Here is a 24,020-nt window from a genome sequence, read left to right as displayed (position 1 = left end):
CAAAAGCTAAGCTGTTAATTCAAGTTACTAAATTTTTTAAAACTTGACCACCAAATAAAACCCAAGATCTAAACCATCAAAACCGCCTCGCAAGATCAATCAATTAATTTCAACTATAACTATCCAAATGTACTTAAATGTCTTCTAATCTAATCTAACTTATCCAAATGATGTACTAAACGGATTAGGGATAGCAATTTCATGTGAATTTTAGGGTTCCTCACCCATCCCGACCCTTATAGGGTCTGTTTATTAAAACCCTATAGGGTTTGGGTTTGACCTTAGGCCTTAGGGTATCCAATACCTAAGGGGTAGACCCATTCACAGGTCGGGCTGGGTTGGGTTTGGGCCAGGCTTTGTATCTATATTAACAAAATACAATCAAGTCTGAGCCTAGTCCTCATAAAGCCCTAAGCTTGGACTCGAGTCCAAAGCTTGACTAGAAAACTGAAAAAAAAATATTTTTTTTATATTTTTTTTATTCAATAAAAATTATTTTATTCATATTAAAAGACCTAAAAATCTAAAAATAATAAAAAATTTCACAATGGAGTGAAAAACTAGAAGAGGAACAAAGAAAAAGCATATTATATGCATATTTTTATTATGTAAAATATTTTTTTTTCTATATAATATATTATCAAGTCGGGCTTGGGCTTGGGCTTTTTTGAAAAAATATGAGCTTGACCGAAAAAAGTTAGGCCCGATATATTAGGCTCAAGCCCAAACCCAAGCACGTGGGCTTAAATTCACGTCCAAGGCCAACTTAGAATGAACAGGGCCGGGCTTGCCTATTGGGCTATCTGGCCCATGAACAGGTCTACTAAGGGGTGTCTCATTATAACCTTCTTTAATGTTGGCCTACCATAGCATTTCTACTTAAGAGGGATATCACATTTTATTAATGCGATGTAAAATTAGGTGCAAAGTTTAAAATAATGAAAAATGCAAAGAATATAGAAGAACCAACTTAAAGAGATGTACCTGAATTTTGGGTACATATGCATGGATATAGTAGAAAAATGAAGATAAACATGGATACACCGTGGAAATGTAAACTATTAGACTATCCCAAGGTTGAAGTAGTTTAATAAACTAATATTGTAAATCTCATTAATGACAATGTAAAAGGTTATAAAGTTTAAAATAAACAAAGTTTAATAAATAATGATGATATGTCATAGTATAAAAATTACAATCTCTTATGAAATTAATTATCCAAAAAATCTCTTAAATAGATAATTGTAATTATATTGGCAAAAGCATTTGGAACTGGTTTGACTATGCTCAAAGACTTAGTTATCTACAAATAAAATTTTGTACTTTAACATGGATATAATTTTGTTGCTTATAAATGCTAATTTATCAAGATATTGTGGAGTGGTTTAGTGGTAGGACTGATTTGGGATTAATTGAATTAGTTTTGAGATAGAAATAATTAATGGAATTAATTAATATTATAAGTGGTGTATTAAATAAGGTTGGGTATAAAATCAATTATGACAAATGGAATGTTAAATGGAGTCAATTATAGTGTTAAATAAGGTTGGTTGTAAGTGTTGTGAGAAAATGGATATATATTCAAGGGTTAAGAAATAAATTCATAGCTAAAAAATCACAAACGAGGCCGGTTGCAAAGCGAAACCAGTCCTACCAAAAAAAAAAAAAATCGCTCGTGGAAGACACATGATCTAGCAAGGTTGAAATAGAATCTAAAGGACAATAAGCCTTATTTAACCTCACGAGGCCCAAACCCAAAGACACGACTTCATAAGTACATCTGACCTCGCGAGAACCGGATAGGGCCTTAGCACTTGAAGCTTGAGAATGTCAAATGCGTGATTGACATCCCAAGAAAATCACATTTGGCTATACCCAGTAACTGTATTGAGATGTAGGGGTGGATTTGAGCCAAGTTGAGCTGAATACCTGGTTATTTGAGCTCAGTTCATCAAAATAATGTTAGGTTCGAGCTCGATCAAAGTAGAGACTTAAGTTCAAATTCAGTTAGGGTCAAAAGGTTGCAAGTTCAAGCTTGACTCGGCTCGAGTTTAATTGTGAGTCAAGCTTTGTATAAAAAATAAAAATTAAACATAAAAATTATTTTTTATTTTGCATACAAAAAATTAAGAATTATAAAAGCTTAACATATATATTGTAAGGTTCGAGTAGACTTACAAGCCTCATAAGCCAAGCTTCACTAGGTTCGAGTTCGATTTAAACCGAGCCGAATCAAGCTTTTTATGAAAGCTCAATTTGTTTCCATAGAGGGCTTTGAGATTATAGTCTAACAACCATGTGGTCGTCAGGGACACATGTCCTTAGGGGGGGAAAAGACGGGAGCTGTTTCCTCCAGCAAGGGTTAGGACTGAGAATATCCGAATCCTTGCATTGCCATGCATGTAATTAATTACCTATAGATTCTACAAATAGGTAAGCAAGCAAGGCATTGGGGACATTCGAACACTCTCGCATTCTTCCTTAGCTAATCCTCTGCAATCCCTTGGGTTATGTTTGGTTTGAAGGAAAATGCAGAGAAAGGAAAGGAAAAGTAAGGAAACCTTTATAAACCTTGTATAAGTTACCCTGCCTTTCCCTTCCTTTTTCTACCTTTTCCTTCAAACCAAACATAGCCTTAGTGTTCTAACATTCTCTCAGACTTAGATATTTTCCTAGACCTTCCCTGGACCTGCCTTCTAGGTTTTAAAGGCAGTTTTTAATCCACTTTCAAGATTCTCAAATCATCCTTATTTCCATTAGTTTACATTTGTAACAATCTTAGAGAGTTAGAGAATGCTCTGGTGCCTATAGCTATCTTTTGGACTATGGTTTGAAAGAAATAGCAGAATCTTCATGTCAAAGAAAAAGTCTATGGAGGATCTCACCAATTTGTTGTTGGTAGTGTTGGGTCTTTTCTTTCTTTCCCTTTTTTTTTTTTATAAGCAAATAAGAAGTGAAAATTTACAATATCTGGGACATTAGCTATCCAAGCTGGTTTAGCAGTTAACAAAAAGAAGTCAAGATCAGAAGATTTGGCAGTTTGGATAGTTGGTGCACTAGCAAGTTAAGCACTTAAACCGTCTATGTACATAACAAAAGAAGATAGAAGAAAACTGAGATTACAAAATTTTTAAGTTTCAAAAAACTCAAGAGACAAGACCAAGGAAGAGGAGAGCCTGATTGTAGAGCATTTAGTAGAATAATGGAGTCAAGATGCCATAAGTAATATCTTAGCTAGAAGAATGTTGAAGAGCAGCTCGTATGTCAGCCTCTTCATCTGATCCTGAAGATGTAGATCTTCCACTAAATGCACCAACAAAGGAGTAGGGATGGAAATTTTTTCCTACTTGGTGGGTACCCCCTACCTGTCCTGACAGGGCAGGTTTATTTGCTTGACGGATGGATTTTGGGGTGGGTATAGGTTTTGGATATTGTTAAAAAGAATACGAACTCGATGTATTAGATATTAAATTTAATAATATTTGAATTTTATGTGAAGGATAATTGATAGTTTATGTATTTTTATATATTTTAATAAAATATTGGTGTATTCATGTTATTTTACTTATTTATTGCTTATATATAACAAGAAACCATAGGAAATTAGATATGGGTTCTAAACCCAAACTGATCTACCCTGTGGGGAGGGTAGGGTCAGAAAGGGTTTTGCGCATTTTCATATGCAGGGAGGATCCGGATTCTAAAAATCCAACCTGCTATAAGTCATGGGGCAGGTACAGATTGGAAGGTTTAAGAAGACAGATAGAAGTTAAAGTTTAGGAAAACCTTCCCAAACCTTCCCCATTGCTATCTAGTAGAGAGAATCATTTTAGTACCACATGGAATGTTTAAAGTAAGTTTCGTAGCTAAAGGAGACCTGGGGAGTTTAAATATCAGATTTTGTAACATAGTTGAGGAGCCAACGACCTTAAACCATTCCAAAATCCTATATCCATTTGTTTTCAGTGTATACATTTGTGATGTAAAACTACATCATTGACTTCAATACTGGTTGGTTTAAATGAGTAAACCATTGAAAAGTGAAAAAGGCATAATTATTAGTGTAAATAATACATCAATCAATTTCATCAATGTTACCTTTATTGATATAAAACTCTACCATAAATAAAATTTACATTGATTTTAGATGTAAAACTATATTCAAAACAAATGTCAGCAAATATAGGCAAAGTTTTTACCGTCTTACATATTTACATAAAAAAACAAAGATAAATAATTAAATATTAGTTTGTAAGGTGTGGCTTGTGTGGAACTCTTTAGAATGAGACCGGATCTGCTCCACACGCACATATTGTCATACTTATTAATTATCATTCACGGGAGATGTTCCGGATGCATGGTGGATGTGGCTGTGAGGCGCTCATTTGTGAGGAGCATATCCCGTCACCTTTACAATGTATATGGAGTTCCAGTAGGTTGCTTGTAGTATCGTATATATAGTTTTCATGAACCTAATGTTTATTTTGTTTCACATTTTCCAACCCTAAGCAACCTTCAATTCAACCATTCCAAAACGGACATAGGATTTTGTCCACGTGGTAAGACAGTCAGGCAATACTTCACTTTGTAACGGGATCTGCTCCTCACAAATGGGCATCTCACAGGCATATCCGTCGTGCATGTGAGGAGCAGATCCGGTCTCCAATACTTCCACCAAACGGATAGTAACAGAATCAAACTGTAACAAAAGAAAATGCCGTTACCTGTGCTAACCGTTGTAACGATGAGAAGCAGTAAAAGCCTGGAAAAATCTAGGAAAATATCTTCCGAGACTGTTATAAGCTGCCAACTTCTTATCCATTACTCCAAATCAGAGTGAGAGAACTGAGAAGGCAGAGAGAAATTGAGAGATGGGTCCTTCATCACTCTGCACCCCCATTTCCTCCACTACTCACACCCTTCTGAAAGTCGGTCGGAATCCTCTGCTGGGTACCGTCCTTCGTTCAAATTCAAATCCCCATTCCCATGTTAAGGGAGTTTCTTTGACTACAAGAGCTTTGTTTTCATCTACTAAAGAATTAGTCTTGAAGGATTTTCATGAACGACGAGCTCTCAAGGTAGAAACTACCACACTTATCTCTCTCTCTCTCTCTCTCTCTCTCTCTCTCTCTCTCTCTCTCTTTCTCTCTCTCTCTGCTCTTCTGAAGCTATATTATATTAGCTTTCTTTTTTGAAGTTGCTTGAAATAAAAGAAAAAATAACAAGGGCAGTCTCAGATATCAAAATTTCATCCATCATCTACAGTTGGTCATGCAACTGAACCATTTTTTCCTCATTCTACTTATTCACTGGTGAATGAAAGGCTAACTGGTTAAGTATCGCAAATCCATATACTAAATACTTGGTACTTTCCATTTTGTTAATTTATCAAAGATTTTTACACCATTTTATGTTTCTTGACAGATCATTGCAGGCTTGCAGAATTTTGATAGAGATAATGTTGCATCTGTTGTTACTGCCGCAGATAAGGTTTAGTTTACTTATAAGATATCCTCTGGGATCAATTTGATGGTCTAGAAAACCAGATCTTCCATGTTCTGAGGATTAAAAAGCTAATTGATTATCCATTTATAAAGAATGGCAGCTAAGGGCAATTTTTTTTTTTTTCTATTTCGTATGAAATTCTGTTTATTTGTAATAATTCTAACCATATGGGGCATGTGACAGGGGGGAGCAACTCATGTTGATATAGCCTGTGACCCTGAGTTGGTAAAGCTTGCTGTTAACTTGACTTCTCTTCCGGTAAATGCTCCATCTTTAAAGTGAACTCTGACCAACTGGAAGTCTGGAACCTAAACTTCTTGTACATAAGAACTATGCTTATCATAATCATTTTTTCCACTATATGATGTTCAGTAGAAAGCATTCCCCAAAACTTAGATTTAACAGATGAAATAGAAGTGAAGCAAAATTTTTGAAGCAGCCACCCAATGTCTCCAAGATAACTTCAGTTCAGGAAATGTTGCTCAGCCATTTTAATCAACGTATAAAGATTTATCAGATGTTTTTGAACTCCATTCCCCATGAGTTCGGAGAGCTTTCACACAGATCCCAAGTTAAACCTGTGAGATAATATCGGTTGTCTAATATGTTATTTTAAATGTGCAAATGGACTGAAGATTAAATCTATAGTATCTGTATGTTTTCTAGATACATTTTTTGTCATATTATTTATGAATCCCAAGAACAATAGCATGCACCATGCTTGGACAATCCCTGCGTGAATCTTATAGCAACTTTGACTTTCAGAGGTTGGTCTTTCATGAATTGATGCATTATTTAACATGCCAGAAGCATCCTATTACTCATTTACTCCATGGAATGAGATGCCAAATTCCTGATAAGGTCACCGCATTTTTCAGAAATGAACACCCAATGTCTCTTCTTTATAATTGAATATTTTTCTTTTGCAGATCTGTGTTTCTTCAGTAGATCCAGAAGCATTTCCTGCTGCTGTTGAAGCAGGAGCCATGATGGTTAGAAACTATAATCCTGTTAGCCATATGAAGTTACATTCAGACCACCTTTTGGGATTTATTTCCATACTTAGTTTAGAGCATGCCGAAGTAATCGAGCAGAAAACTATTTGGAAATATGTTAATTCATATTCATAATGCCAATTTGTGCAGGTGGAGATTGGAAATTATGACTCTTTTTATGAGAGGGACATTTTTTTCTCTCCGGAACAGGTATCAGATAGAAAATAGAATAGGAACAGGAATAACTTAAGGGATCAGAAAGGATATTCCATGTTCTGACATTCATTCTATAGGATAATTTCAGAATACCTCCTTACACTTGTTAAATCATATTTTTAAGATGACATAGATGAAAATGCTTGCTTGTGCACTGTATACCCGATTGATATGGGCCTTTATGGAACACAACTACATAATCGAACATGCTGACAAATATTTCTATTCCAATATGTCCACAATAAATAGTTTCTTTCATGTACTGACATCTAAGGTTATCTTCCTTGGAATAGTACCATGTTAACATATATCTTGAAACATTGACTGCTGAAGAAGCTTATATATTAAAACCTCGCTGAGTATCATTCTGTCATATTTGCAATTTTCAGTTTCAGAATGCTACTTTTGATTCTTCACCGGAAAAAAAAAAAAAAAGACTACTTTTGATTTTGACATGAGAACAAAATAAAGAATATGAAGTGGAAAAATAGTTTTGAACAAAGTAATATTCATGATATGAAGGATTAAAAATACTGTGAAAAATATCAACTTTGACTATTATAAGTTTTGGATGCTGAGAAAAAATACATAGAGCACTTCCAAATCTTATTCCTGCAATACCTATCTTACCAAAGTCCTGCAAGAGAGTTGTAAAAGATTTTTTTTTATTTTTTATTGTTTTTCATCTCCAAGTTAAATCACTAATTTTTACAGGAATAGTCCTCTTACCAAACACAAATGCAAGATATTGAAAAATAAACTACAGTCCTTTCATATTTTGATATGGTTGATTAATTACCAGAAGCCCCATCATAAAAAAGACTACTTTTGATTTTGACATGAGAACAAAAAATATATTATAAAGTGGAAAAATGGTTTTGAACAAAGTAATATTCATGATATGAAGGATTAAAAATACTGTGAACAATATCAACTTTGACTATTATAAGTTTTGGATGCTGAGAAAAAATACATAGAGAACTTCCAAATCTTATTCCTGTGATACCTATCTTACCAAAGTCCTGCAAGGGAGTTGTAAAAGATTTTTTATTATTTTTATTGTTTTTCATCTCCAAATTAAATCACCATTTTTTACAGGAATAGTCTCTTACCAAACGCAAATGCAAGATAATGAAAAACAAACTATAGTCCTTTCATATTTTGATATGGTTGATTACCAGCAGCCCCATCATCATCATCACCACTACCAGCAACAGAAACCGAACCTATAGCAAATACTTTTTTGATCTACATATATCCTATTGATATTTTATTCTATCCATGGTTTCATGTTCTATTACAAGCATAAATATTTGAATCCTTTTCCACTACATCAATCCAAGTCATTGCCGCTTTCCCTTCTCTTCAATCCTGCAAATTGCACCGAATCCCTCCTTAGTGAGGTCATGTTTTAACTCTGTTGCACATGACCAAACCATCTTTGTAAATTCTTCTTCAATTTGTAACCTATTCAATCTATTCAAAGTTTCCCTTAAACACACTCGTATCTTATTTTAACATTTTTAGTCTTGCTTATCATCACTTCAAAATCTTGATCTCAGTTATCCTCATTCTACAGACGTATATTCCTTGATCCTCCAAAGTCCATAACTCTACTCTATAAATATTTAAAGCTTCTGCTTGAAGTCAGTTCTCCAACATTCTAGGGCTCAAAGATGGCTCAGTGGAGAAATTATTCTGCTGAAAATAATCCAAATAGATCCTAAATTCAATACTTGAGTCCAGGTTTAACCATTTAAGGTTTAGCCATAGAAAAAAAGAGCAAAATTACTTGTGAAGAATTCATAAAGCTGTTATTATTATTCAATGAGCAAATCAATACAAATGAAGAGGATGATAAACAATATTCAGAAGAGTTAGTGCATCATTTCCATAAATTAACACTTAATAAATGATTACAATTTTATCCCTTAACTAGAGACTAAGAACTGAAATTGTGTAAAAGAACCTAACTACAACATGGCAAATACTAATCAAAGTTGTTTCATTGGAAAAGAGAATATATTTTATAACAACCACATTTGAAGAAGTAATACTTTCAAGCTTTCAACAAATCAAAATACAAAGAAATTACAAAAGATGATTTTTGTAAATGTGAACAAGTTTCTAGTAAAAAACAAAGCACTTTTCCTTCTTTATTCAAAACTTGTTTCTTACTTAGACAACCTTCCATATAGAAGAGTTCCTTATAGAATGGTCACTCTTGCTACTAAATTATATATATGAAAAATAAAAAAGAAAATTACAAATACATGGGATGCTAGAAAAGTTCACATTGATGAACCAATTTAAGATGGCTGTTGTCCCTTTTGATGTGAAATTTTAGAATGGAATAAGAAGATCATTAAGTCAATGTCCTTATGGTTTCTGCTATTCATTCTAGTTTTCTGGTGTCTGCCATCCATGTCATTTCCCTCTTTCCAAACTGAAAACAAGCATTTCTCAATTCCTCTTTTCTAATGTCACTTAATATTACTTTCAGATATTAAAGCTAACAAAGGAGACAAAGAGGAATCTTCCATCCGTTACACTATCGGTCACTGTGCCTCACACACTAAGCCTTCCTGATCAGGTTATTGCAATACCTACTTAAGAGTGTAAAGAAAAATTTTCACTGTTGTTTGGATCATAAGTTATAGCTAATTAACCAACAGGTCAAGCTAGCAGAGTTACTTGAACAGGAAGGTGTTGATATTATCCAAACTGAGGGAGGAAAGTGTTCTAGTCCTTCGAAGGCTGGTGTTCTGGGTCTGATTGAGAAGGTATATTGCTTACCCTTGAATGATGATTCTTTTACTAAACTTAACTTTCTTGTGCATCTGTGTAACTTGAAGTGAACCTCCTTATGTTCCAAAAGTGATTAAACTCTTCTTTCTGATACTATAAACACAACGTTGAAATCAGTTTTGTTCATAAAATTTGCACATTTTATGCTCACTTTTGATTCTCATCTATTTGGAATAACAAACCAAATTCGTTTCCTAATGACATGTAGGCAACCCCAACTCTTGCTGCTGCATATTCTATTTCACATGCAGTCAAAGTTCCTGTTATGTGTTCATCTGGACTTAGCGCAGTTACAGCACCAATGGCCTTGACTGCAGGAGCATCTGGCATAGTATGTAACTAGACACCCTTTTTTATTGTAGATTTTTTTTTTTTTGACTCTTCAAACTATGAGGGTAAGATTTGAACTGCTCCTTAAACAGCTAGAATTGTTGGTTAATCATAAGATGAACTGTATTGACGTTGACTAGATAAATGACGGGTAAATTCTTTCCATTGGAAAAAACAGGGTGTTGGTTCAGCAGTGAACAAGCTCAATGATGTGATTGCAATGATTGCAGAAGTCAGAAGTATCTCAGATTCACTACACCAGCCAATTGGTAGACATACAACACCAGAAGAAACAACTGTTAGGAGGTCTTAATGCATACATCAGTTCACAGTAGAATTAAAATGAAAAGCAGTGCCATTGTTATGATGTGCATAAATAGAAATGCTTTCCTCTTGTACTTTTTTACCTCAGAGATATGTAAATCTTCTTTAGTATGTTAAATCCCAAGTAAAAATTCTATAATGGTAATGGTTATATGTCCCTTCAATTTCTTCAAGCTTCACATTCTAGTGCTACTTTCATCAGAGGAACCTCTAAGCAACTTTTTCTTGGAATAAAAGTGATCCCCCTCCCTTTTTCAAAGTTCAGTTCTTTCGTTTTTTTCTATCTACATGATATGTATGAGTACTTATGCAAAATTGTTTAAAGTCATCCAAATTTAAGCTACTATTTCTAAATCATATGTTTTCTCTTTTTTTTTTTTTTTTTTGACACCTCATATGTTCTCTCGCACTAGATGGTCCTGAGTAACAACTGTATGCTATTAATTAAGTTTTCTATCAGGAAAAACTGAAATGACTTCATGCAAATATCTTACCTACATTGAGATTGTGAAGTTTTGCTCCAAAATGAAAAGAACCATAGTGTAACATTTTATGCTCAAATGGTGTCCAAACTGGTTAATAACCAATAGTTTAATAGAAAATGAGAAAATGGTATGAATCAGCAAGCATCAATGCAATATGTTACATGCAGTATAATAAAGCTGGAGAAACAAAAAGAAGAGGATAAAGATATAAAATGAAATGTACTCCAAATTGTACCAATTTAAATAACTACAAATTAGAATAAAGGTATAAATAGACATAATTGTCAAGTAAATTACAGTTTACAATGCACAAGCAGTTCACATAGATACCCAATTTCAGCCAACCAAATTGATCACTTAACAAAGCAGTCAAACTAAACTAGGTTGAATTCAAGTGCAAAAGCAACTTTTCTTTCATTCCATACAAATATTTGCTTGAATAGTCCCCAAATGACTGACTAGACAGTAGAATACATTACTGTCTTTGCTGAAGAATCTGAGGAAATGAAACTTATCCTGTATGCTTTTTGGGTGATGGAAGCTTGTCATTAGAATTCTCATTTACACTCCTCACTCAGAGTTACCTATCCTGAAAATTACACATTTTTTCTCACATGGCCAACAAACCCTGATAAAAAAACTCTCCATTGAACTCAACCATGAAATTCTGATGGAAAGAATAGCCTAGAACAGTCCAAACATGTTATTCCAACTCAAAAGTCCAAGTTAAGACTTGTATGGTACCCCCATCATGCCAGCCTTATGGAAAGCTAAAAATTGCACTTTTTTAGGAATTTAGCAGGGATCAGATGGGAAAGATATACTACCAAATCAGTGCTGATTAGGCAAATCCGGGATGTTTATTCTCGCTCCATAAAAGGAATTAATGAAGAAATACACTTAAAAGACCTTGGGACATAGCAACCATCCATCCTTTGAGAATCAAATTCTGATCCTAGTAACTCAGGGATGTCAAAGGCAATAAGTCATATTACACGGTGGATCAAAGAAACTGCACATATTCTTTTCTGCAGCAGAACATGAGCCAAGGAGAATGGAGATTGGATATTAGACCTATTTAGACTAGTGCTAGAAGATTGGAGAGGTAGTATTTTGCCATTTCCTACAAGCAGCATAGAAATTTATGTAATGAGTTATTGAAAGGGAGGCACTCTGCAAATAACCTGTAAAGCTCAAGAGGAAGGTTCAAGAAAGGAATCCTTGCCTTCTTTTTCTTCTTTTTATAGTTGCTTCTTTGGTCACTCTACAGTTGTATCTCCTGCTCTTTAATTCTTTCCTCAATGCTAATTGGTGTCTCAGGTGGACCCCTAAACCACAAAAACATTTAAATTCAGACTTAAGTGAGGCATAATTGATTGATTTGGTGTGGTAATACTACAAATTGCTTTATCAGAGAAGCCCTAAATTCTCGCAAGCTAGGCAAGAAATTTAAGGGTTGTAATTCATAGAGTAGTTTCTTTCCTGTTTGCATTTGAATTAACCAAAATGGAGAAAACCAAGTAGCTTCTAGAGTAGGACATGACAAAGAAACTGCAATACACTAATCTTCCAGATGAAATGCATGTAAGCTCTCAATCTCCCATATTTTGGCAGGTTGAAATAGATTGAATTCCCTCTAATTCCCGACTCAGATGCAAAGCAAGACATGAAGCAAACATGGAGGCAATGACCAACTTCTAGGTCATCATAGTCTAACGTTACCAACCACCCATGATCCATGACTCCATGAGAGAATGCCATCTATGAGGTTTTTACGTACTATTATTGGATACAGTTTATGCTGTAGAAGGTTCGTCTCTTTCTTTTCTTCCATTACCCAAATCTTCATTAATTTAGGTGATGTTTGGCAATGATGATGATTTCCCATAAATCGGCACCACATAGGATCCACATCAGAATTTGAAGAATCAGTTAATTTTTTGCTCGTTTGGTTGACTGATTATGCTGATATCTGGGAAATCAGCCAAAAATCGATTATTGAAATCAGCCCTTTTCAGATATCACCTTTTCTAGTGATTTTCTAACTTTTAACTGATTCCAATTTTTTGAGGATGACATGGCATCCAACATGGCATTGAATAATAACTCCAATACAAAAATAATAGGCCCTGGAAAATCAATACCAAACAGACTCAAAGCTAATTTCTCAAAAATCAGCTTACATGGCATAAATGATATCAAACAACAATTTTGGATGATTTTTCAAAATTCCCTAATTCCATAAATCACTGATTTCTGGATAATCAGCAAGGAGAAATCATCATCGATGCTAAACATTACCATATTGAAAAGCATCAATCGGTATCCGACATGGTTCATTGAAGCTTTAGTGTCATATCAACCAAAGAATTGGAGTAGGGGGGTGCATTGTCAAAAGTTTTGGGTTGATGATCAATACAAAATTGTGAGAAATATGTATTAAAACATCATATGTGAGTATCATTTCAATTAGAAAAATGCATGTGTGAGAAACATCAAATTTAACGTTTTAGATAGAAATGGCAATTTGTTTTGATCAACTCAAATGTTTTGAATGTTTTCAAAATATTTCAAGCGAAAAAATCTCACAAATTTCTATTGGTCGATCCAAAACAGGCAACACTGCCACTGTACCAAATACCTCCTTAATTGGTCATCAAAATTAATTTTCCGATATTTCACTATTTTAAAATGACTGAAATTTCCAAATTTTAAAACTTTGCCACTAGCTTAGTCCACTCCAGATTCAACCACTTTCATGATGGTAGAGTGGCCATAGGCCCTCTTTTGATCCTCAACATGTTGGAATATTCAATGGCCATGTGACAAGCCACATTTGATGGAAGATGATTATTTTATGGTTATCTCTATGCAACACTTTCACACACAATCATTCACTTCTTTTTTCTCAAATTATTATTTATTTATTTATTTATTTGTTTTCTATAAAAAAAATGCATTTGATTGTTTACTTGAAAATGTTTTATGCATAGAGATATATCAATGTTATTGGATTATTATGGATCATATTTCCAACACTTACTGGGTCAATGGATATCCATTTGACCCAGTGTAGACTGGATGACCAAGTGGTTAGATCCTTGGTCAACATGAGACACTTGTCTCAAATCTGATGGAGCATGAATTTTACTGTTGAGGAGCACTTTTCTCAACTGGTTATTTTGGTTACTGTTTGTTCCTAATAACAGGGAACTTAACGTTGGAGAAGCAGGCTATATAAGGGGTCACTCCCAATTGCTTCATATACATGAGTTACACTCTTTACTGAGAAAGGAAAAGATCCTCTCAGCTCCTCTAGCTCAAATCAGATTCAGCAGTTCTCTCTTACACTTTGTTAGAGAGATAGGTGTCTCGGATCCCATATTGTGTGGCAGCTACACTTTTCTCTTTGTATGCAGGTTTGGAGCGCCCAAGTATCAGCCGTCCATCTCTGCATCTTCATGGTTCTTCATTTCATTCCCTAGAAATTAAGCTGTATTCAATAAATAAATCTTATACAAATAGTTGAAATTAAAAAGTCTAAGTAGAGGATGACTTGTTAAAAAGGGGATGGATAAAAGTTGAGAACAAAAGGAGCCCGTTTAAAAAGACTACCATTTATTCCAAATGTTAGAATTTTCTGGGTATCAAATCTACATGATAATTTGATACAAAGATAATTTCCTTATAAAGACGATCCATGAAGCTAATATACACCTCCCTCTTGTAATTTCTTCTAAACAAGGTCAACTGTCTTCTACCAAACCAAGAATTCTACTACTCATCATGGTCCGAATCCTCCTCGCTTTGTTGATCCTCCCCACTATCCTGCAATTAAATGAAAACAAAATTGTATATTGTATAAGCCAAGCACAGTAATAGTAGAAATCCAAATTTAGCCGCTTATAGAGTCTGGATTACCAAAGCCAATAGCTAGATAGCTGGGCCGAACATTGGGCAATGACCTTTTTCTTAAAATGCAAAAAAAATTAAAAATAGAAAAGCAACAACTTTCATAAATAAGTTACTTTTCTCTTGATATACTCTGCCATGGCTTTCTCAAACTCTGCTCTCTTTTCAGTGGCAATGTCATAGTATTGAACTATTTCCTGATAAAGGATCAAAAGAAAACCCTAAGATCGATGCCAAGATTTCTTTCCCTTGCTTCTGTTAAGCTTACAGGATAGAATTACTTTGCATACAAAAGAAATGATAAAGCCACTTCACAGATGGACAATTAAGCATTGTAAAAGAGAAAAGAGTTTTGCTACTGGTTAGAAACATGGGAAACTTCAAGCCTAGAAACTCTCTAGTAATTGTAATCTCCAATATTTTAGTAACTTGTACGTTAATGTGTTCTGAGAATTGGAATACTATCATAGAGAAGGTTGAGACAAATCAAATCATGAATCTATCATAACCTGTAAAATCTTTTTTTTTTTTTTTTCTTTGATCAATAACCAAGGTTTCACTAACCTTAAAAAGCAAACCAAGGTACAAACCAGATTACAATTCAGGTTATAATAACCTGGACCATCCACGGAATTACAATATAGCCCAGAACATATGATCCCTTGACACTCCTAGCATGGCAACACAATCTGGCAAGCTATTTGCAGACCGTTTTACCCAAAAGGAAGTAGCATCACTCCCTGGTTATGCACATTATCTTCCTTAAAGTTTGTCTCTGTGTCTAAACTCTTTGATTACCACCCTGTAACCAAGATATTACTAGTTTCAAAACCCCTTCAACCTCCATTCTTCCAATGTTTAACTGTTTTACAAGCCTCAAACCAAACAGCAGAGCCATAATTTCTGCATTTGGGGAGTCCCCAACCCCTAAAGGACCTGAGAAGAAAGCCAAAATCAATCTATTTCCATCCTAACTGCCCCTCCAATCCCAAATGAACCAGGGTTCCCTGTGAGCTCCCATCAAAATTCAGCTTTACCCTGCTGTTAGTAGGAGGTTTTGATTTAGACTTGGTGACTGATTGATGAAAAAGCATCTATTACTCCCCAAGCTCTCAAAATCATACACTGTGAAGCCGTCGAGTATCTCCAATGCTTCTACCCAATGCACCACTTTTATTGTGATGCTTTCTATGATTGCTTCCATTGTTCTGTTGACTTCATTGAAGTTCTAGCATTCCTTTCCTCCCAAATAGTCAGTCCATACTAAAGCTGCTCTTGTAGCCCTCCACATTCATAACTGTAAATTTATTTGTTTTTCAGAAACTTATCAATATATAGGGTCAGCTACATGAATCCTGTTTTTCCATTCCCTTGTTCCACCCCTACTTAATCCATATCTACCATATACATACCTAATACAACAGAGTTTACCACTTATACATTAGAACAAAAGATGATAATCAAGCATGACTTGAAAGAAAGTCAATAAATGATTCTTTAACCTACATATGATAGAAAATTAAGTCAATAAGGTTTCTAATTAGGCCTTCATTAGTCTAAATAATCTAATTCTAGTAAAGGGTTTAAAACAAAGGCCCTTCAAGAAAAAAATAAAAAGAAGAAGCTAAAGCATAGAAATGACAAATTTGAAAACTAGGTTCCAATTTTATTAATTCAAATAACATGATCCGTATAATTTATAAGATTCAAATGGTGATCGTACAATTTTCTCAGAAAAGCATCATACGTGGATTCAAATCAGAACCCTTGGGGTTCACAATTTAGATTGTAAATGGTATTGTAAATCATGAGATTTTGGCAACTACTTTTAGCTTGAGGGTTATTAGAAATTTTGAGGTTATGCCCAGCACCTCAACACATGTCTATCTTATAAAACTAGTTAGCATATCCTCTAACCATATCTTCCGGATGCCTTAGGGTCTAAAGTTTCTGTTTAAGAGCATAAAATGGGCTCCCATCAGTCTGCATCTTTTACAATGTAACCTTATTTTTTTATCTGAACATGCCACCACCACAACAATGCCTAGGACTTCAACAAAGTATCCACCAGTTTATTACTTTTAGCAAGCTATCTTCACCATTAATAGATGGAACTTTAACCTAATCTGGGAAATGTATTCTTCTTGATCACAATTTAAGGTCCAAGTTCAAGTTCAAGTCAGTGCTACCTTCAAGTCTGCATCTAAATCTTTAAACTTGTACTTCCCAAGAAAAGGAGATAACAAGGTTCTAGTTGGTAAATCTGGGTTGCGGTTCTTTGGCTTCTACCATATCCACCTTTATCTCTAAAGCCCCAGGTTACAGTTATTGGTAGAGTCCAATGGATTGCTTTTTTTCCCCAATCAGTACCAGATCAAAAAAAATTATTAAGATGAAAATATCAAAGGAATACAATCATTTGGTCAAGATTGACCAAGCATTAAAAAAAAAAAAGTGTCTTACAAAATGAGGCAAGCTAAATAAAAGAAAAATACAACAAAAGCATCCAAAGAAGGGGAGTTCCTGAATACAAATCTCATTTCTCAAATACTCTTCCTAAACCATCAGCTAGTGAGTTTTCCAATCTCCATAGCCAACAAAATGATATGCCCACTATAGATGCCAAAGTTCTCGTTTCTCCTAGACCCTTAAATCAGCAATTACAATCTAAGAGCTTAAAGTGTCCACATATTTCCTAATACTTCCATGACATTTTTCCATTTTTATGGGTACCGACACAAAATATTGAAATCAATATATTAACCATTGAAAACTATGAGCACTATGTGGAGTACACAAGATGGTATTATAACATAAGTTGGTGATAATGTTGTATATGTGTAGAGTAGTAGTATTTTTTACTACCTAATAGAAAAAATTACACTTCATACTAGCTCAAAATTCTTTTCAGATGTGAAGTTATAATTAGTTTTTTTAGCTAGGGCAGGGGTGGAAAAAAAAAAAAACAGCCTGAATGGGGTTGTCCACAGCCAGGTATTAATCTCTGTAATTTGTGTTTTTTGCTTTTTCATAATAATTCTGTATTTTAGAACTCCTTGTGATAGGAGCTGGGTTTGTATCTTTGATAGCCTGCTTGTACCTGATTAAGCCTGCTGCTATCTTCTGAGCAGTGGAGCAGTTTTCTTTAATGAAACTTTAATATTTCTTATCAAACAAAAGGAAAAAAAATATAACTTAGTTTTTGTTTGTGTAACAGATTATTTGGTTGATATATTAGAAGCACTTGCACTTTCTGAGTTTAAATTTTGATTGAACTCACTCTATTCTGTAGTTTTGACTCTCAAGTTTACATGACAACTTCACAGCGTATTATTTTGTCTATTAACCTTAGTTTCTTAGCTTTGTTTGATTATTTGGAATAACATGATAATTTAAAGGGTATACTTATGCTTCTTTTATCATTCCATATAACATTGTTCTGTATTTTCACATATTTTACAATGTTTCTACCATTTTTATCATTTTTACACTATTTCGATATGACACTTCCGACATGTTTCCCATATTTGGATGACCAATATTTCCACTGACAAACATTCCCTCTCAACATCCACTTCCCAATCAATCATTTGCATCACCTAAATATCAGACTTCAAAAGGCTTGTTTGGCAAACAATTCATAGTACCTTAACCAATTAGCCATTGCATCTTCTCTCCTAGTATTCAGTAAAAGGATGGGAAAACTCTCTATAATAAGTATATTTCTAAATGGCAGACAAAGATACTTCAGAAAGAAGGGTCTGTCAAATCATGTCCATATTTGAATGGAATGAAATTGCTCAAACCAGAGGAATTTTTTTAAGAATGTTTCCCCATATGTGTAATGGACATTTCCACAGACCTCATCCACATGTTCTTTGTTCCCTTCTTATTGGCAATGACTTCAACAATTGTAATCTCACAACCAAATCACCATAGGCATTTGCTTAATAATGCTTAATTCATCAATTCAAGGGAGCAGATTCCTACACCACCTCTCAGAACAGCAAACCTGGCACCAACCAACCAAATGGGATTTCCTTCTTTTTCAATTGGACCCTTCCCAAGGAGATACTTATATTGTACAGACAAATCTGTCATTCTGTTATGGTTGTGAAAATATTAGGTTGATCACAATGGTTGTCATTGAGCTGAACCACTAGCTATGAGGTGCCCTAGCAACAACACTAACATGTATCCATGTCCTGGTAACACTAGATACATATAGAAATGCACAATTGCACTTGCTATAATTTGCCATTGTGGCACGTGATTTGCCTTCTACTCTATTAAAGAAATAAAAAGTGTTTCACTTGATGTAAAAGAAACAACTTTTTGATGGTCTGGCCAAAGATGATGTAGATAGAAGCTCCTATTGGGATCATTTATGGGATAGCAATTCTATGTGCCTTTCTTTTAAATGATATTTGTTCCAGCGCAGAGGGACCTCATCTACAACAAAACAAAATAAGGATGCAAGGCAGGCTTATTTTGCCGCCTTATTTTGCAACAATCTGCATAAATAACATGCAAAATAGAAGGTCTTATCAAACCAAAAGGGACTACCAGCAAAAGAAAGAGAATGCAAACCAGAAGAAATCTACCATGTTCTGAAACATTAATTTCTTGGCATTTCATTATCTATACTGCTCTAGCCAATTCAATGACACATAGTTAAAATGCAATTGAAACCACCAACAACATCAATACAAAACCAAATACACAAAGATGGCTAATAGCTGAAAAGAAATAATTGAAACTTTGAGGGATCAACTAAACCTCATAAGTCATCGTTTTCCACTTCTCCCCACATGCCCTGCCAATCTGAAGAATGAGAGACATAAAGTGCATGACTTTAAAGTTAAAACATAAATAAATAAATACAATTAACAGATCAGATTGATATAAAAATCAAAGAAACAAATAAGGATAATGTAGAACATACATCACGCATTGACTTGACATCTGGATTTTGTTCCTGGTATTCCTTCCGAAAATCCTCCCTTCGAAATCATAAAAATGTTTGGTCAACATCCATAATGTGGTGAAGGCCTTATGGATTATACCACTGTATAGAGATACTCATCAACTTGCGCATTATGAATATTACAACAATGCAATGGAAAGAAATCCTGAATTGCGATGGAAGGGGTAAAACTCAGGAATAACAATGGAAAGAAAAAATAACATGAGTCATCTAATTCAACTCATGATATGTTAATATTGAAGCTTCTTCATTTTGTGCACCAGAGATAAGTAGGGCACAGCCACCAGGCTATTCTTAAGAACAGCCAAGGAGATTTGGAATGCCATAAGTGGTTGTACATAAAGGGGACCTGTACAATGGGAATATATAAAAAGTATAATATATATAGTATTGAAACAGCAACTCAAATATTCATACCAAAACATCTACTATAAGGTATTCCCTGAATAATTTATGTACTGAAAGCCAGGAAAGCAAAATTCCTTTGATTCTTCCCTGTATCTCCATCTCTGAGTATGATTTTTTCTTTTTTGATTGGTCATCTCTGAGCATGATGTGTTCCCAAAAACTCAAAGTGTTTCTCTTGGCTCATAAAAAACAGAATAGTGAACAACCACCTTCCCTCCGATTTCTCCTCCTCATCCCCTCTCTCTCTCTCTCTCACACACACACACACACACATTTTCTCTATTCTTCTCCACCATCATCTTCTTCTCTTCGTTGCAACCACCTCCCTGTTTATTATCTCCACCACTGCAATCGATACACTGTTCACCTTCATCTTCAACCTCTCGACTGTGAACCCCGCGGCATCTTTTTCTCCCCGACCTCTTCTCAACCGAGCAACCTCTTCTCTTTCTCCATTCTCTCATTTCTCTTTCCCTCTATCTCTCGACCGACAGGGGATTGGAAAACCAGTACTGTTCATTCTTCGGTTTTTCAAAAATTCGAAATCGAAACCGAACAGATCGATTCGATTAACCGCATTTTACGGTTCGATTTTCCCGATTCGGTTCGATTTTTACTTAACGATTGCAATTAGCTTCAATATTTACTTAATGGGGAGAAACATAGTAGAGATTAATTAGCTATGTACCGGATAGTTACGATTAAGTTGAATTGTTTTAATTACAAGAATGATTCTCACATTGTGTTGGTAGTAAATATTTTCCTCCTAGGTGGGTGCTTAACCTTCTCCCGTTCTAGTTTAATTAATTAGTAAATAATTTTTATACTGTTTTCTTTTTTTTTCCTTTTTTTGTTATGTGAAATTCTATAGGATGGAAAATGATTTTCCCTTAATGGCATTGAACCACCATTATTCCCATTCATGTGCATATCATTCACTTGAGTTAGTCTAAGTTTTTTTATCCTTAATTTGATTTTATCATTATAATTTTCTCCTTTTTCTATTTTAATCTTGTCTGTTTATTTATTGTATAATTTCCGTTTTGTGTTTTATGATGATTCTCAACTTTCATCGAGAGTTTCTATATTGTTTGTTTTGGATTTCCCCATGTGAACCCCACCTATCGTACAAGGGAGAGGGGTGCCTAATCCCCTCCCTCCCACAAGTCTTACCTAGGCTGGTTAGTTCAGTACCTCAGCCTCAGGTATGGAATCACTGTTTCAGCCAAAATGATTTTATGTATAAATAAATTGGGAGACCCATCATTCCCAATTTACATCAATGATGGGTGGTGACTCCATATCACCTCCAAGTGAGTTGTTTTCCGAGGTTCACAGCTCTACTTTTGAATTTTGATCCCTAGCTATATATGAGGGCAGAAAACATAATTTGAAGTACTACTCTCCACTTCATTCAATTCCCTTTCATTAAGTCCTATATTTAATATATTAATTCCCATTCTACCTCATTAAATCATATATATATATATATATGGTTTTTATATTTTTCACTAATAAATCCTATTGATTAAATATATAATACTAATCATATTCAAGAAAAAATAAGTAACATAAAAAAGTTTTTATTGATGATATTAAATAATTTAAAAGTGACCCCAAAATGAAACCATTTCTTCCAATTAAGCCAAATGGGTTACTTGTGATGCTATAATTAAATAATAAAAATTAATATATATATATATATATAACACAAAAAATTACTGAAATTTACGAAAATTGTATAGAAAACATTATCCTCAATATTATATATTCTTCATATTACAAAAAAAACAAATGTATTAAATAAGAATTATTTTTATTAATGATGAAAGTAGAATACAAGGTTTTAAGCCAACTTGAAAACAAAACTGCCTTTCCATATAGATGGTGAGTAATAGTCCAATAATTTGCATCAACTGGATCAACCAATGATACTATAATTAAATAATATAATATTTACAAATAGATATTTCAATAAATATAGAAAAAGTGTGCACATCTCTAATATTATATGTTCATCATCATATCAAACAAACATGAGTATGATAAACAAGATTTTTTTTTTTATAAATGATGGAAATGGATATCAGATTTAAACCAACCAAAACAAAATTGTTTTTGTTTCACGTCAAATAGGTCAACCCATGATTTTATAACTAAATAATAAAATTTAAAAGATAGAAGTACAAAACAAAAATTTGTAGAAAAAAATTGGATGCATGTATAATAATATATATTCATCATATCATATTGAATAAAAATAAGTATATATGATAAATAAGAAGTATTTTTATTAATGATAAAAGGAAAAAGTACAAATATACAGTCTATAAATTAAAAACCCAAATAAGCTTAAGTGGAATTTGAAAACCCACTACAGCACTTCCAATCCTTTTCCACATCCCAATGTCATATCTTCCGTTCTTTTAAAATCAATGATATGGCAGTCCCCCTTCATGTCATTGCGTTCTAGGCATTGTCTAACAATTTTGGCAACCTGGAAAAACATATGCTATTAAATATCCTTAGGATGTTGACCATTCTTGATCCCTAAGGCCATGTTTGGTTTGAAAGAAAAGGTAGGGAAAGGAAGGGAAAGACAGAGAAATCAATACAAGGTTTGTATAGGTTTCCCTACCTTTCCCTTTCTTTCCCTTCATCTTCCTTCAAACCAAACGTAACCTAAATAACTTGAAGATATGCTAAGTAGAAGACCTTGCATGTGCTCAATATGAGGAATGTCTTCAATATCGGTACAAAGGGAGTGTGCTAGTAAAGTTCTATTAGACCTATGTGGTTGCAAAGGGAGTCCGACCCATTGAAAGGAAAAGAAACCAATATAGCATGTAAAATATTCCCAAACTATTATTAATGATTTTCGATATGGATCCGTTTCTTTTTCATTCATGCAACACATCTTTGAGTTCATTCACCTACATTGAGACCCGCTCCCATAATCAAGTCATTAACTAACATTTAAATCTATTTCTTTTGTCTCATAACAAACTCTGAGGAGAATGAATTATGAATGAATTCGCATTCCTCCAAGGAATTTGATACAATACACAGAGAAGCACATAAGTGAGCTGAAGTGGTTGTTCACTCCTCGTGAATTATAACAAATTAAAACAAATTCTAACTAATTCTATTATTACCCCCTAGGGATGGATTCGAGTCGAGCCAAGCCGAATAACTAGCTATTCGAGCTCGACTCGCTAAGGCAACACGAAGCTCGAGCTCGGTTCAAGCTAGAACCTTGAACTCAAGCTCGGCTAAAGTCAAAAGCTCGTAAGCTCAAGCTCGACTTGAGAAAAATGTTTTATAAAATTAAATATATATAACATTTTTATTTGATATTTAAAAAAATAAGAATTATAATAAGTAGTTATTATTATATATATAAATAAAAATATTATTTTTTATAATTTTATATTATTATTATTATTATTATTATTATTATTATGTAGCTATTCAAGCTCGGCTTGCAAGCCTCACGAGTTGAGCTTTATTAGGCTTGAGCTCAGCTCGACTAACAAACAAGCCTATAAATTGGGCTCAAGCTCTACTCGAAGCTCAGTTGAAACCGAGCTGCCCAACTCATGAGTTAAAGAGGAAATTGATCTACACTCAAAGCTTTTGTGAGAAGATTAGCAAGTTGATCTTAGCTTGGAAGATGATGAGTAGCAATCTCTTTTTTGGCAATATGTTCTCGTATAAAATGACTATTTATCTTGATGTGTTTGGTGTGCTTCTGATAGACTAGGTTGTTGGCTATTTGTAAGGACATTTGGCTATCATAGAAGAGATGCATTGGAGTATTTACAAAGATGGTGAGATCAAAGAATACATGCTTCAACCATATCAATTTTGTTGCAACTACCATGGCACGGTATTCTACCTTGGTGGAAGATCAGGAAATTGTACTAGGAGAGTATGGCATCACCTAACATGGTAACATAACCTTTTGTAGACCACCTGATTAAAGGACATATGGCCCAATCTGAATCGTAGGAGGCTTTGACAACTAAGTTAGTTATAGAGGAGAGGAAG

The 24,020-nt window shown here is 34.2% G+C and overlaps 2 protein-coding genes across 2 annotated transcripts; one reads left to right on the top strand and one right to left on the bottom strand.

Annotated features, from left to right (window-relative positions):
• The first annotated feature begins 4,735 nt into the window (after positions 1-4,735).
• LOC148866925 (uncharacterized protein ycf23-like) lies at positions 4,736-10,351 on the top strand. The gene is made up of 9 exons (XM_088977290.1): positions 4,736-5,078; positions 5,425-5,490; positions 5,689-5,763; positions 6,435-6,497; positions 6,651-6,710; positions 9,220-9,309; positions 9,392-9,499; positions 9,733-9,855; positions 10,033-10,351. Exons 1-9 carry the CDS (start codon positions 4,872-4,874, stop codon positions 10,165-10,167), a joined length of 927 nt encoding a protein of 308 aa, XP_088833416.1. The 5' UTR covers positions 4,736-4,871; the 3' UTR covers positions 10,168-10,351.
• A 3,913-nt stretch (positions 10,352-14,264) lies between these two features.
• Positions 14,265-20,589, bottom strand: LOC148866924 (high mobility group B protein 14-like). The gene is made up of 5 exons (XM_088975126.1): positions 19,980-20,589; positions 19,521-19,578; positions 19,355-19,399; positions 14,692-14,772; positions 14,265-14,491 (listed from the first exon to the last, which is right to left on the bottom strand). Exons 1-5 carry the CDS (start codon positions 19,985-19,987, stop codon positions 14,441-14,443), a joined length of 243 nt encoding a protein of 80 aa, XP_088831252.1. The 5' UTR covers positions 19,988-20,589; the 3' UTR covers positions 14,265-14,440.
• Between the last annotated feature and the right edge of the window lie 3,431 nt (positions 20,590-24,020).

This window comes from Nelumbo lutea, chromosome 3 (assembly GCF_056320005.1).
Source record: "Nelumbo lutea isolate HS-2025 chromosome 3, American lotus-T2T, whole genome shotgun sequence".
NCBI lineage: Eukaryota > Viridiplantae > Streptophyta > Magnoliopsida > Proteales > Nelumbonaceae > Nelumbo > Nelumbo lutea.
The sequence above is the reverse complement of the archived record's forward strand: the minus strand, read 5'-3'. Positions and strand labels throughout refer to the sequence as shown.

Coding starts and splice junctions, on each gene's coding strand:
- LOC148866924 (XM_088975126.1), bottom strand. Junction 19,400..19,520: donor ATGTCAAGTCAATGCGTGAT/GTATGTTCTACA, acceptor CTCATTCTTCAG/ATTGGCAGGGCATGTGGGGA. Junction 14,773..19,354: donor GGAAAACGATGACTTATGAG/GTTTAGTTGATC, acceptor ATCCTTTATCAG/GAAATAGTTCAATACTATGA.
- LOC148866925 (XM_088977290.1), top strand. CDS start 4,872: ATGGGTCCTTCATCACTCTGCACCCCCATTTCCTCCACTACTCACACC. Junction 5,491..5,688: donor TTGTTACTGCCGCAGATAAG/GTTTAGTTTACT, acceptor GGCATGTGACAG/GGGGGAGCAACTCATGTTGA. Junction 5,764..6,434: donor TTAACTTGACTTCTCTTCCG/GTAAATGCTCCA, acceptor TTTCTTTTGCAG/ATCTGTGTTTCTTCAGTAGA.